General features: G+C 40.3%; 1 protein-coding gene, 1 non-coding gene and 1 pseudogene across 2 annotated transcripts; 1 reads left to right on the top strand and 2 right to left on the bottom strand.

Annotated features, from left to right (window-relative positions):
- The first annotated feature begins 634 nt into the window (after positions 1-634).
- LOC108234291 lies at positions 635-4,377 on the top strand (annotated as a pseudogene).
- Positions 4,378-6,556: 2,179 nt separating this feature from the next.
- Positions 6,557-13,058, bottom strand: ncl (nucleolin). The gene is made up of 16 exons (XM_017413540.3): positions 12,902-13,058; positions 11,785-11,880; positions 11,596-11,692; positions 11,182-11,319; positions 10,581-10,862; positions 10,258-10,380; positions 10,023-10,106; positions 9,798-9,921; positions 9,411-9,547; positions 9,136-9,262; positions 8,907-9,043; positions 8,650-8,779; positions 8,352-8,494; positions 8,005-8,131; positions 7,441-7,697; positions 6,557-7,266 (listed from the first exon to the last, which is right to left on the bottom strand). Exons 1-16 carry the CDS (start codon positions 12,917-12,919, stop codon positions 7,199-7,201), a joined length of 2,088 nt encoding a protein of 695 aa, XP_017269029.1. The 5' UTR covers positions 12,920-13,058; the 3' UTR covers positions 6,557-7,198.
- LOC112450417 lies at positions 10,952-11,089 on the bottom strand. The gene has a single exon (XR_003039047.1). It is a non-coding gene; the product is annotated as a small nucleolar RNA SNORA57 (small nucleolar RNA).
- Positions 13,059-14,997: the final 1,939 nt, after the last annotated feature.

Genomic DNA, 14,997 nt, shown 5'->3' with positions numbered 1-14,997 from the left:
TCTTTCCCTAGGGTTTTGCTCCAAATCCTCCTGCACCACCTCTTCCACCTAAAACAACCCCAAATCAACTGTTTAATGCACAGCATTACATTAAAGCAGATATATTCTTCTGTCAAGAGTATAAATAAATTAGGATACCAACATGTCACATGCAGCATTTTATGTTTAAATCATTGTCAGTGTAAAAGAAAATGTGTTGCTGTTTTTATTATTATTTTATCAAAACAAAAAGTGATTTTGTTTGCTAAGCTATCCTGTATCACAGACCCCAGACATCACTGAAGACAGCAATTTAAAGAGATCTGTGTGTTGGTTTGCAAATGATGTCTGGATGGCTTCTCTTTCTTTGTGATTATGAAGTTAGATATTCAAAGCTGCTGCAGATGTATGTCACACATACAGACTCCACGCTGCCCGCTATCTGAGTTCAGGATTCAAATTCAAGTTTCCCACTCAAACCAGTGTGCGCACAAAGGTGCGCCAACGGAGCGTCAGAAGCTTGGTTTGTACTCTGGAAGGTGCTCTCCTGGAGCAGGTTCGCCTGATCCCTCTAAGATAGATCACAAAGATAAAATACAAAACACGCAGCGGCTTGACAAGCAGGCTGTATTCACCATCTCCGCGTCTTCCTGCGTGAGCGAACATGCCATCTACTGTCACTTGTCTTTTCGGAGACTGCTGTAGCAACTCAAGTGTCAAGTATTAACGCCTACACCGCACCAGAGCAGCATTAAGAATAAAAAAAAACAACAACTCCTGGGTCATTTAGGGCAGATGGGGATCATTGTAAAGACGAAGAAACGTTTTTGGGGAAACATCTGGCTTTGAGCGCATCTTTGGAGAGCTCGATGCTGAACTTTGCGTCCTTCTTCTTCTTCTTCTTCTTCCGTGGACTGGAGATGCTGGTTTCGGCTCAGTTTGTTCTGTGAACTAAAAACAGGTATTTTGTTTGTTTTTTTAATCTATATTAGTAGCTTGTATCACTTCCTCTCATCCATGTCTAAATTCTTTAACCGGTAAACGCGCGTCTCCAAACGAGAACGCACAGATTGGCAAAGAGTAAGAATTTACCCAAATGTACCACCGCCTCTGTTTCCGACCTTAAATTAGAGCCTTTTAAATGAAACATTGTCGCCTTCAAGAAATCAGTTACTACACAAAGACCATGAATTAGGTTGGAGAAAAAAAAGTTGTAGTTTTTGGAGACTTTTTAAATCCTCGGATTTAACACGCCACTTTACTTTTCTTTTTTCCCCACTCTCTTATTTATTTTTTCTCATTCCTATTTATGAAGAAACCGGTTCTACAAAGTGGCATCTTTTTTTTTCATTACAAAGATCTGCATTTTGACGCATTACTCCTGACTGGTTTGTGTGCTTAAATGAACTTGGAAGACCTGCCAAGGAGGGTCTGAGGGATCTGTTTGCAAACTCAGGGAAAAACTGGAACAACTGAGGTAAATCTGAGACACCATTTTATTCTCCTCTAAAGATTTGACTTGTGCAACTTTTAATGCAAAGTATAGCCTATTTTACTGATTAATAAAGAGCACATGACACAATTATTAAAACATAGTTTTATGTACTTTTGCTTTGTTTAATCCAGTAACATAAATAAATAATAATCTGAGCATGGCCTCAACTGTGGACAGCAGCTGCTCCGGAGTGTCCGTGCCCTGCAACCAGAGTGTCCAAGCCCTCGCCCCCTACTCTCCTGAAGCCACGGCGGCCTTTGCCACCGCCATCATCCTGGTGGTTTTCTTCACCATCTTTGGAAACATCATGGTCATCATCGCTGTCCTGACCAGCCGGTCTCTCCATGATCTGCAGAATCTGTTCCTGGTGTCCCTGGCTGCTGTGGACATTTTAGTGGGCACCCTCATCATCCCATTCTCTCTGGCCAATGAACTGCTTGGCTACTGGTACTTCAAGGCTCTGTGGTGTGAGATCTACAGGGCGCTGGACGTGCTCTTCTGCACCTCGTCCATTCTGCACCTGTGCGCCATCTCATTGGACCGCTACCTGTCTATTTCCAGGGTCACTTACGGACACCAGCGACCTCCCAGGTGCATCAAAGGCGCCATTGTGGCTGTGTGGTTCATTTCTGCCATAATCTCCTTCCCTCAACTGCTCTCACCCAGCAAGAGCGAGGAGGGAGACAGAGCGAGTGAGAGAGGACCTCAGTGCCCATTGATTGCTGAGCGCTGGTACATCTTATACTCCACCATAGGCTCCTTCTTTGCACCATGTCTCATCATGATCCTGGTCTATGTAAGAATTTATCAAATAGCCAAGCAGAGAATCTGCCGCCCACCAGGCAAGCTAAGGAAGGAAGGGGTAGGTTGTGCACCCCCAAGTCAGCCTCTAAGACACATACAAGCTGATGGGAAGGAAGTTGAAGACAGCACCCCTCCTTCATCCAATAAAACCTCAAACCCCAGATCCCCCACTCTTGCTATCACCCATTCTCCATCTCCAGGAGACTCTCAAACTTCCCCAAATCCCACAGCCAATAATCTCTTTCAGCCTCCATTTCCATCTCCAGACGTGTCTCTTGTCACCACCTGTTTTGACGCCTCTCCACATGTCCCTTCACCCCCCTCCTCTGCACCCCAGTCTGAACCAAAGACTAAAGAGGAGGGCAAAAGTGCCCAGCATCTGAGAGGGGAAAAGGCTGACAATAACAATAGTGACAGCTCAAGCACAGAGAGTGATATGGAGCACAGCCAAGAAGGGGGTCATGGCAGTGCCAGCATGTCGGGGTCACCAGCCGGAGGGGGGGGATCAACGCTCCGGCCTCAGTAAACCATGACGTAATCGCCACTTCACAGGGAGCTGGGTTAGTGCCAGGGGGAAAATCGAAAACAGACAACAACCCCGGAGCTGCCAGGCACAACACAATGGTCAACAGAGAGAAGCGCTTAACCTTTGTCCTGGCAGTGGTCATCGGTGTCTTTGTGGTGTGCTGGTTCCCCTTCTTCTTCTCTTACTTTCTAAAGGCAGTGTGCAACGAGACGTGCATCATCCCAGACCTGCTTTTCACATTCTTCTTCTGGATTGGCTACTGCAACTCCTGTCTCAACCCACTCATTTATACCATCTTCAACAAAGACTTCAGGAAAGCTTTCAAAAAGATACTGTGCAGAAGCACCAAGGGGACTTTCTTTTAGCATATGGATATGCTGCGTGCGACACAAACACAGAAAAGCTTTTTCTGAGGCATAAAACAACAATCATTTCTATTTTTCAAAACACTTAAAGGGCTGTTTTTAAAAAAAATCTGTAAAACTGTGCAGACTTCAGAATGCAATTCAGATGTGAGAGACATGTTTTCAGCCATTGTGTGCAAACGGGCAACTTGGACTGTGTAATCGTGGCTTGTAGCTGACAGAAACAGGAAACTGACTGCATTAAATTGCTTATCGCTTCAGCACCACAGATAAGAGTCTGAATGCCGCAATTTATCTCCAGACTGTGTTGGCCCATAAATAAAGCAACAAAGTGTTGCAGCATCACTGGAATGTCCAAATCACCCACAGAAGATCTTTTAAAAAATAGAGAAGTAAGATCTCAAAGTTTATTCTGTGTCATACAAGTAAACCAGTGAGAGTAAAAATGTCCTACATTAACTAGTCAACATAAATTATGCCTACTAGTCAACAAGTGGTTGTCCAATGTGCACACTAGTTGACTAGTAAGACTTCAAAATGTACTAGTCAACTAGTAAACACTAAAATACTCACTAGTTGGCTAGTTAACTAGTAAGGAATGTCAACTAGTTTAGTCCAGTGATTCAGTAGTACACTTAAAGGCCAAACAGTCAGCACAGAGAAACTTCCCCACCTCTTCTGTTCTCCCTCAACTTCCTGCTTCATGTCTGATTCCACCCAACAGATTACACTCACGTTTCTTTCTTTTTCACCCCAAAAAACCCTAAAGGGAAGCAGTTCCGCTAAGTCAATAAAAAAATAAAATAAAATAGCTCAGGCCTCGTTAGTCTTTGATTATATTTTGTAACATTTTTTAAGAGCTTTGGCTTTGTAGAGAATGAAAATTGGAAGTGAAACTCAGGTGTCATGATTATTAATGTTTAGGCCAAGGCCACCGTGAAGGAAACACGTTTTGTGGACAGAAGTGACTTACGAAGCACCAACCAACTTTTTCTGTAATCTTACATAAATGTCCCACTCTGGTGATGATGTGCGGCTGGAAGCCAGCACCCAGTCAGCTGTTCTCCTCTACATTCAGACCAGGAGCTTCATGTTTGCTGACCCTAATTGGAAGAAGAAGCCTTTGATGTCAGCGGCTCGGCTGAACGAAGATGGAAGCTTTCACACTGAATCTCTACTTTCTTCAAAGGGCTCTTTATGGAGCACCATACCTGGCATGGTTTTAAACAGAAATGATGTTGGTTAGGCTAAAACTGCGTGTGTCTGTGTGTGTGTATTAAGTAGAAAATAGAACTTGAGGAATTTTAAAATTTTATCCTCAGAGAAATGTGTAGATATGAAATGTTTAACTGGTGTTCACAAAGTTTAAACGGAAATGTGCTGTTACAGTGGAGGAAAAAAAAAATGATAACAAAATGGTGTACAGTCTTTCCTGTTAGAAAATTTATCTGTGATAAAATACAACAAGAAATCTACAAAATATGTTGTTCTAAATTTGGCTTTCACTGACTCAAAATATATTTACATGCCTGTAGTTTAGAATTATGTCAGGAATCTGATTTATTGATATATTTTTGAGTATATATATATATATATATACATATATGTACTTTCTAATCAGAAAGGGATTGCACTGTTTATTAACTTATTTAACCAGGCCAATCCCACTGAGATCACAGATGTCTTTTTTAAGAGTGGCCTATGTCTGAAGTTAACCTACACACATGTTGTTGTGATCAGACACAAATTGTCAAATAACCACAAACTGTTGCTGAAGAAAGATTCTTTGCATAACTGAGACTGAGAAGCATGTTAAGTAAACTATATACGTCAGAATTATGCCAGTTTGGGTCTTCTATTACTTTTTTTATTATTATTGAGAATAAATTTAAAATCTATGAAAGTTATACGTTATACCAAACATAACCAGGCTCTTTATTGTTGGGTTTGTGATTAAATTGCTCTAAGGGTAACTTAGGACAACACAAAATATTTTTAAAAACACCAAAAAAGCAGCAGCCAAAAGTTTCAGGTGAGACATGGTGGCAAACAATGCCACAAAGCAAACACGACCTCTGAGACAGGAAGCAGCAAAGCTCTAAATGGAGTCATTCATTGCTGTCATCATGAGAGCCTCTGCAGGCACCTTCAGGAACAAAGATCTGTGTTCAGCTCTGAGCCATCAGATGACAGCTCTCAGCTGTCCCCTGTCTGCTGGTGTCACTGACAACAGAGAGCTGCCAAAGTCAGGCTCAGGTGGAACCATGCGAGCTGAGATTCTTTTTCAACCAGAATGGTCGTTAGCAGCAAATGAAAGGTCAGGGCAGATATTGTTATTGAACTTGTGTATAGTGTCAAGAACACTGCAGACAACAAAGACTTGATAAATAAAAGTCCCAGCATTCCTAGAAGGATCGCCCACCGTCCTTCATGCCAGAGTTTGAGACTGAAAATCTTATAAATTAGTTGTAAATTTTAGACACTTATTTTGAAGGCAATCGCTTTGCTGATATTTGCTCAAAAAGTTAATCAGTTGTAAAGTACAGCCAATAAATATTTTTCAATCGTTAAATACGAGGTTTTAAAGCTCCAATATGAGGCTGACTTCACATTCAGAATAACTCCCATGAAGAACTGGAAAAATCTGCCCAATATGTTTCATCTGGCGCCATCTTGTGGCCAAAGCTTTTCACTTTTTTTGGAGTCCAATAGTTCTTAATTCACCATGTTACTTTATTTACTTTTCTATACATAAATTCCATCTTCAGTCAGTATAACTTAGTCAGTTAATAGCTTTTAACTAATCAGATTTACCAACTTACTGCTTATTTTACAAAAGGTAAAATGAAATCATACAGTTTAATTTTACGCAAATAAATTAAAGGGCTCCAAAAATGTTCTGAGGATTTTGTTTTGAACCGCCCATTTACATATAAATATACCATCAAGGAATTATAAATTAGTTATAAATTTTAGATACTTTTTTAAGGCAATCACTTTGCTGATATTTGCTCAAAAGGTTAATCAGTGGTAAAGTACAGCCAATAGATAAGTAGTTAAAATACAAGGTTTTGAAGTATCATCATGAGGCTGACTTCACATTCAGAATAACTTTGGAACTAAAGATTTGCCAAATATCTTTCATCTGGCACCATCTTGTGGCCAAATCTTCTCACTACCCCCCAACGCACATTTGGAATCCAACAATCTTAATTCACAAAGTTACTTTATTGTAAATGGTTTTAACTTTGCCTTTTTAAATATACAAACTCAATCTTTAGCTAGTAAAATTTTGTTATTAGTCCTCAATCAATACCAACCATTGAAGTTTCCTAAAACCAGTTAAGGTTTATGCTATTAAAAAAAATGACTAAAGTGATTCAGATCATGTGACAGATTTAAAAATGACCCCTTATGAGGTTTATTTCATCTTGAAAATGTTGAGATGGGAGACAAAAAAAATTTAGTCAATACACTCTAAACATTTTATGTTACAGAGGCTTTTCCATCAGCTCCAATAAACCGTGACAAACCACCAACACAGCTCGTAAGGATGAACTATCAAAATATGATTCCGCACAGTAAAACTAAACATCTAAAGCAAACTAAATGACAAAATAAAAACAGAAATATGGATACAGGTGTAAATTCTTTTTACAAAAGGTAAAATGAAATCATACAGTTCAAATTTACACAATGTCTCTGACAAAAGCTCTTTTCTTTTTCACAGCAAACTTGCTTACCAGACCCATTCCATTTTACTCCTTGTGAAAAAAAGACCCCACAGGAGGGCCAGAGGTGCAGGTTTGCATTTGGGACATTCAGCTTCACATGTAGCATTAAAAGTTGAAAAGGTCAGAAGTACCATTCTGGCACAAGAAGGTATAGGAGGTGTGAAGGGTCTAAATAAAGGGCTAAAAAAAACGCCCATTTACAGATAAATATACCAACGAGGCTTTCTGGAATGTCCAAAAGCTCTGAAACAGGTGAATCCAGAGTCCATCGATAACATAAAAATACACCAAGGACCTAATCATCAAACTTGATTTTCTTCCCCTGGGGTTTTGCTCCAAATCCTCCACCGCCACCTCGTCCACCTATGGGAAAAGCAAAAGCACAGAATTATAACATTGAAGCAACAATGGGCAGATATAATTAAAATCAGCTGACATCTTTTAAATTAACTTTTGAAGTTGGGCACCATAAAAACCAGAATTTAAATCACCCCCTTCTACATAAGTCTGTAAATGAGCTTTACTTTTGACTCTTACCTCCAAAACCACCTCGTCCTCCACGTCCACCCCTTCCTCCTCTGCCGCTGCCTCGGCCACCAAACCCACCAAACCCTCCAAATCCGCCTCGGCCCCCTCTGAATCCACCACGGCCGCCTCTGCCTCCACGGAAGCCGCCTTCACCCTTGGGCTTGGCGTAGTCCAGGGTCACTTTGCTGCCGTCGACTTCACCGTCCTCCATGGCCTCCTTAGCTGCTTTGCAGTCGTCCTCGTTGTCAAAGTCCACAAAGCCAAAGCTGTTGAGAGTGCCGTGTTAGAACGAATAAAACAAACAGAACCTAAAGGGGAATTATTTAAACACTAAACCCATGAAGGAGCCCACTGAAGTTGATCCTCCAGAGCAAACCTTAAATTTGAGTTTGCATCTGTAAAATACAAAGCTGTTTCACATCAGACATGGACAACTTCCACCCAGGAAGCTGTCTGTTTAACTGTGAGCCTACTCTACTTCTCATGCGAATCCATACAATGTCACAGCAGGGACAGAGCGGTGCTCATGAGAAGCATCGACAGTCGGGGACAAATCATTTCCTTAAAACGTACCCCTTAGAAGAACCAGTCTCTCTGTCGGTCACTATCCTGGCTCCCACAGCGCCATCAAAGGAGTCCCTGAGGGTCTGATCTGTTGTGTCCTCAGAGAGACCCTTCACAAAAAGAGTCTTTGTTGGACCTGGTAGAGAAAAAGGTGTAAAATAAATACACTGTCAGGAATTATCTAAACAGAAACACCAGAATAAATGATAAAGACCAGATCAGTACTTGACTATCATTTGAATCTTCATGCATTTTCAGGAGATCAATTTTTTCATCATATCTGGTCCTGACTACTTGGAATAATATCCAGACCAATTAAAAAAAAAAAAAAAACTGAATCAAGTTAGAAAATGTACCAGAGTTTCCTCTGCCTCCATCTCTGCCACTGCCGCTCTGGCTGAACTCCAGTCGGATTGTCCGTCCTTCAACTTCTGTGTTGTTGAGGTTTTCCAGAGCTTCCTTGGCATCATCTGTGCTCTCAAACTCTACAAAGGCAAAGCTGAGAACAAAAACGGCACATGAAACAAAATATTACATTAAAATCACCTCAGACAACAGGTACTGTTAAGAAAATTTAGGCCCATTAAATAAACTTCCACGACATGATGTAGACAGACAAAAGGCAAAGCATGCTCTAACTGTAAAAACAATTACCCCTTTGGTCTGCCATCCCTCTGTGGAATCCTTATGGAGACGGCCTTCTCAAAGGTGGATTGGAGAGCATCTTCTGTGGCACTGAAGGCCAGATTATTTACCACCAGTGTTTTGCTGGCAGATCCTGATGCTATGACACAGACAGTAGAAAGTGGGCAGACATGTTTAAGATTTATGAGGACATCTGTGAGATCCAGGAAACTGCACATCATCATCATCAATAGATAACGCAGCTCATACGCGAAACCCAGACTTACCGGATATCCTGGCTCCTTTCTGGCTCTTGTCTCCAACATAGTCAACAACAATGGACCTTCCCTGCACATCAGCACCCTGAGCCTCCTCAATCATCTTCTCTGCTTCAGCCTCAGTTTTGAACTCAACGTAGGCAATGCTGTGAAAAGGAGCAAATTTTTAATAACCAGAGTTCGCCCGGTCTCTATTTGTTGTTAAAGTTTCAGCAGTCCTTGCTTGTCCTCATCTTACCCTCTGTTCGAACCATTTGGTCCTTGAGGTAACCTGACGTCAACGGCATTTTCAAACACTTCCTTCAGGTCGTCAGGCGTCGCAGAGAAAGGAAGGTTTTTCACAAACAGCGTACGGGCATCTCTCTCTGTGGGGAAACAATGTTAATGTATTAAGAGAAACCTCAAGATATATTAAAACTGTCACTTGTTTTCCATCTAACCTGGATTAGACAGTGTTCATAAATAACGCCACTTTTAACAATAATGGGTTTTAACTTTGCACAGGTAAATTACCTTTCCTGCCCTCCTGTGCGTTCTCCTTGCTGCGGGCCTTGTCCAGCTTGATCTCCTGACCCATGACTTTCTTCCCATTGAGCTCCAGTGCTTTGTTTAGGTCTTCCTCAGATGCAAAGTCCACATAGCCAAATTTCCTAATAAAATAGGTTCATTAAGTCAGATATGACCTTGCTTAAAGAGTTTCTTTTAAATGTCAGCTGAATGGATTTAATTCATTTCTAATAGAAAATCAGCAAAATGAAAACATTCCCTTCAGCAGTGTGCGACTTGTGAACAAATATTTTGAAAAGTAAACAAACTGAGAAGTTGACAAATCAAATTTCAGAAAATTCAAAACTGATTTCCTTTAACTTCATGACTCTTACATCCAAAAAAAGAACTTACTTTGATCCGCCGAGCCGAACTTCAACAATCTCAATGTCGTTCTTTGTGAAGAATTTAGTCAGTGCAGATTTGATCTCATCAAAGTCCTTGTTGGAGTTCAAGTTTCCCACAAACAGACAGAATCCTGGGAAATGGGAACAGATTTGGGTATTTTATGGTTTTCTCAGGCTGCATTAAATGGCTAATTGATTGCAAATTTTGGTAACACCAATGAATTCCTTTTACCTTCACCATCTGACTTTGCTTTCTTAGCAGGTGGTGTTTCTTTTTTGCTCTCGGCCTTTCTTTTTGCAGGTTTTGCTGGAGGTTCTGTTAAAAAAAAATAAAGGGTTACAATTTAGTTTTTCATGAATTTATGCAACAAATGACTAAATGTGTGCATTTATTGTTTTATGAACTGATCACTTTGCTGAAATAAAAAAGACAAACTTATCCAAAATAAGCATGAAAAAAACCTCACCCTCTTCTTCCTCCTCCTCGTCGTCATCCTCCTCTTCCTCCTCAGACTCTTCTTTAGCTTTCACCATGCCTGCTTTCTTTGCCTTAGTGGCTGCTGGAGTGGTATCCATCTCTTCTTCAGAGTCTGTACAGCAGGAATAAAGGATTGTTAGTCGCTGTGACCAAACAAACAATACGACCACCTGCAGGTAAACTCTGTCAGATATATATAAAAAGGTGACATCACACATGATCAGTATTAAGTCCCTTTAGCATCATCATATGAAGTTCAAGACTGCATGTCTATGCCCAAAGCTACAACTAAATATTTAGGCTTAGGTTTACCATCTTCATCGTCGTCATCCTCTTCCTCATCAGATGACTCCTTAGCTGGCTTTGCTTTAGCTGCTGTTTTGGCTGGCGTAGCCTTCTTGGGGGGTGGGGCCTCCTCCTCTTCTGAATCGTCTTCTTCTTCATCATCGTCGTCAGATGACTCTTTGGCTTGTTGTGCTTTAGCTGCTGCCTTGGCGGCGGGTTTTGCTGCTGCTGCCTTGGCGGCTGGTTTCGCAGGAGTAGCCTTCTTAGGGGGAGGAGCCTCCTCCTCTGAATCATCGTCATCTTCATCATCTACACAAGAAACACACAAAAAACAAAATACCCTTAACAACAACAAATCCAGATATAACTCCTTTAGTGCACAAATCCAAATACTAAAACATTGTAACAGCGATTGAGGATAGAACCGGCAGACAATAAAACACACCGGCACCGAAGACATAGCGCTGCCTTTACTTTTCCTCCGTACATAACACACATGAGTACCAATCAACTGCATGCATGCCAAGAAATGGAGGGTGTTTGTGGGACTATATCACTTTGGCCAACAATAAGAACTGTGTAAATTTATACAAAAAGTGGCTCTTTTCAATGTTATTCTACCACGTACCATCGTCATCATCTTCATCGGACTCTTCTGCCTTGGGTGGTGCTGCCTTAGCTGGTGTGGGTTTGGGTTGTTTCTTTGCAGGTGTTGCTTTAGCAGGTGTCTTCTTTGGTGGAGGTGCCTCTTCTTCAGATGACTCCTCTGCAGACGATAATCAAACCATGAGCTCATTTCACAAATTATGCTCAGTTTAAGACTGCTTGGAAAAACAAAAACTAAATTTGTCAAGCAGCCACACATATTAAAGTGCTTGCTGTTCTGCCAGACCAAAAGTCAAAAGACCCCATTGACAGAGGAGCACTAGGACTACAACACATTACTATTATCAACATTGAAAACATAAATAAAAATTTGTGCCAGTCTATCACATTAACATATTATAAGTTTAAAAATGAATTTCAGAATTTTGTAACTTACCAGAATCATCATCATCTTCGTCGCTTTCTGCCTTTTTAGCTATGGTGCCATTTTTGACAGCTGGAGTTGCTTTCTTTGCAACCTTAGGTGGGGGAGCCTGAAATCCAAAGAATACAAACACTTATTCCTATGATACTTTACATTTAAAAAAAGAAACAAACATTAATAAACAGTGTCAAAGATTTGTACCTCTTCTTCTTCACTGCTTTCTTCTTCACTCGATTCCTCCTCCACCTTTTTAGGAGGTGGAGCGGCCTTCTTCTTCTGAGTTTGCTTATTTGCTCCCTGGTAAAAAAAAAAACAAACCAAAAAAAAAAACAAAAACATTTTTTTAAAACCTCAAAAAACACTGCATGCATTTGTCAAAATAAAGATCTGGCTCCAAGATGTCGCGCTCCAGATGCGTCCCGGTGTTTTTACTCACTTTAGTTAAAAATTAAAACACAAACTAACATCGTAAATACAATCGTTGACTATTTGCTCAATCATTCAACAAATAAATCCGTGAATTAATCATATAAGAGTAATGATGTGTGTCTGCGTGCAGCGTCATTTCATGTCTCGGTTTTGGTTGTTCACCGCGTGTGTCACTCAGAGCATGCGCCCACCCACGTGGAGCTCATGAGGCCAAGCAAGCTAGCACCGCGGGCTAACGCTTCATTACAAGATAACAAACGAAACCTTTTATTTAAAACGCCATCAGGGGTCCAATCTATGGCACCGAGAAGCAAACTATTAAAGACGAGATTTAAAGAAAAACGTAACTAAGCGGACCACGGAGAATGCACTTCAAATGTGAAACGTGCTAATGCTAAGCTGGACACGAACTAGCGGAAAGCGCGTTACGAGTTTCTCCACGAAGAAATAAAAAACAAAATAAAATAAAACAATGAGCCTCAATAAGAAGTGCAGTTAAAGTAATCAATGATGTGCGCATTACAAACCCGAGCTTGTAGACAAAAATGGTTAAGTATCCTCATAAAACGTCGACAAGCGTCAGCAGGCCATGTTAGGCCTACGAACTCCTAGCAGTGTGCTACCAACAAAACCACGACCTAAAAACGGAGTTTTACCAGAAAAAATAGACCGTGCACTCAAAACACAAGCCTCTCAAATTTATAAAACGAAGTCATTCACCGCAACACATCTGCACATAACTATTTTTTGATGCTTTCGTTCATTTTCCTCACGAACGCAGCAACTTCAACGCAAAGGCCTCGTGCGTAAACAGCTTCATGTCTACCACCGGTACGTGCGCACAGCGTAAGAGTAAAAAATAAATAAAATAGACGAATATTCAGCTTACCTTTGCTAACTTCACCATGGTTATTACTGTTGTGTGTTTCAGTGAAACACAAATAATCTGAGTATTTGGAGACAAGTCACAAAATTGCCACTGCGTGCACGTGGGTCTGTCCGCTCAGTGGAATATTGGACCAGAAAGACAGACGGGTCGCAGCAGCAGGCTCTCTGCAGCTCCGCGCTCTGATGCTGCCCCGCCCACATGACTGCGTCAACCAATCAGGAGCTACCTCTTTTTATTTATTTTTTTATTTTTTTGCATCGTGCACGCGCCTCGCCCACAACATGGAGTTTTTGCACAAATCATTTAATTTAAAAACAGTATACAGTTTTTGAAATTATTTTTATTATTTTTTTTTTTTATTTTATTTTTTTTATTATATTTTATTGGATGTTTCGCTTCCAACAGCGGCGTTTGGATATTCTCAGTGTACACAAACAATATAGTAGGTTTGAATAGGAAATAAGTTGACAATTACGATAACTGTCCAAAGCGTCTCTACTTCCTGCAGCTGGTGTTTGGACCACGTGGTTCCGGCAGCTGCCATAAACCATCATCCGCGACACGTGGTTTAAAACCAAACCTGAGCCCATGTAGATCCACGTTTGGCCTTATTTCGTTTGCATTAAGAAACAAAGAAACAAACAATGAAGTCAAAAAGAGCTGAAAGTAATAAATGTAAAATAAGGCACTGAGAGGATTCTCAAGTTGCCTTAGAGATGGTCAGCAGCCTATTTGAAATGAACTTTTATCAATTTTTAAAAATATTTTTTCATTATATATTTGTTTGTTTGTTGTGATCTCAGTGTAACACTACTGAAACTGTAAAAAATTTACTGTTACAGCCAAATGGTAAAACTTTTAAAGCTACTCATAACTAAGTCATAAAGACCGGTAAAAACAAATCATAATGTATTATACAAAATCCCCAACTTTTTTTTTCTCATATCGATTGAATAATGTCCTTAAATTTAAACTTTGTAAGCAGAATTTGTGACTGGATACCACCTGCCACGTGTGTCTGTTTACCCTCAGAAACAGCCAAAGTGAAAATAGGCCACACATGACAAACCTTTCAAGATCTTAAACTATTGTATTCATATATCCTCCTGAGACCCAGAGAAAAAAAAGTTTTTGAATTTCAATTTTTTTTACACTACATGACTCTTTGGTGTGAAAAAACATCACTACAATTGAAAAAATTTCAAAACATGTTTTTATTTATTTTTTAGAGTATGTCCTTTGGAGAGGACATCGGGACTCTCTTGTGGCAAATATGAACACATTTCGAGGCATACATTTACCTCTGAACTCTGNTTGGAAAGCCCAGGATGTCCTCTCTAAGGACCAACAGGATTTAACACAGTGGCATGTATAGTTTCAGAGTTATGAACAAAAAACCTATGTACTCCACAGAGGACAAAAATGCATTGCTGGGTCTCAGGAGGTTATTGTACATTCAACACAAACATTGTATTTATTCATTCAAAACTAAGTATAATAAAGATTATATAAATATATAGTTTTACTAATTTTAAGTCTAGTATCATACCTAGGCCTCATGACAAAAAAATACTGTCTTAGCTGATAGGCTATTAACTGATTCTGCTTCCAAATACAACCATCTGTCCTGGGACACCGCCAAAAACTTCTTCAGGAGGCTAAAGCATATTTTTTTCTTTATTTTTTTTCAGACATGAAACAGCCATCACAGGTTGCAGACCTTAACTCCACTGGTAATCTTTGAGTTGAGGAGGAAAAGTCTTTTTTTACAGTTTTATATATTCTCATTAATTCAAGATCTCTGTACAACAAAAAATGTGTTAAAGGAACAGGGCATGTTTAGTAGTTAATAAAAATATTGAGTCCTTTTATAAGCTATGTTTGGGATCATTTGATTTCTATGTAACACATTAGAACTTTGTCTTCCTACCTACCAATGGTCCAGAGGGGCAATCCTCACTAGCTGCACATAGCTGTGAAGGGAAGCAAGCACTGGGGAGATATGTTCACGCTTTTTTGTTCGCGTTAAGAGACGAGCTGCAGCGTTCTGAACCAGCTGTAGTCGTGAGAGGCCGGCCTGGCTGACACCAACATAC

The sequence above is a fragment of the Kryptolebias marmoratus genome, linkage group LG24 (assembly GCF_001649575.2).
Source record: "Kryptolebias marmoratus isolate JLee-2015 linkage group LG24, ASM164957v2, whole genome shotgun sequence".
Classification (NCBI taxonomy): Eukaryota; Metazoa; Chordata; class Actinopteri; order Cyprinodontiformes; family Rivulidae; genus Kryptolebias; species Kryptolebias marmoratus.
The sequence above is the reverse complement of the archived record's forward strand: the minus strand, read 5'-3'. Positions and strand labels throughout refer to the sequence as shown.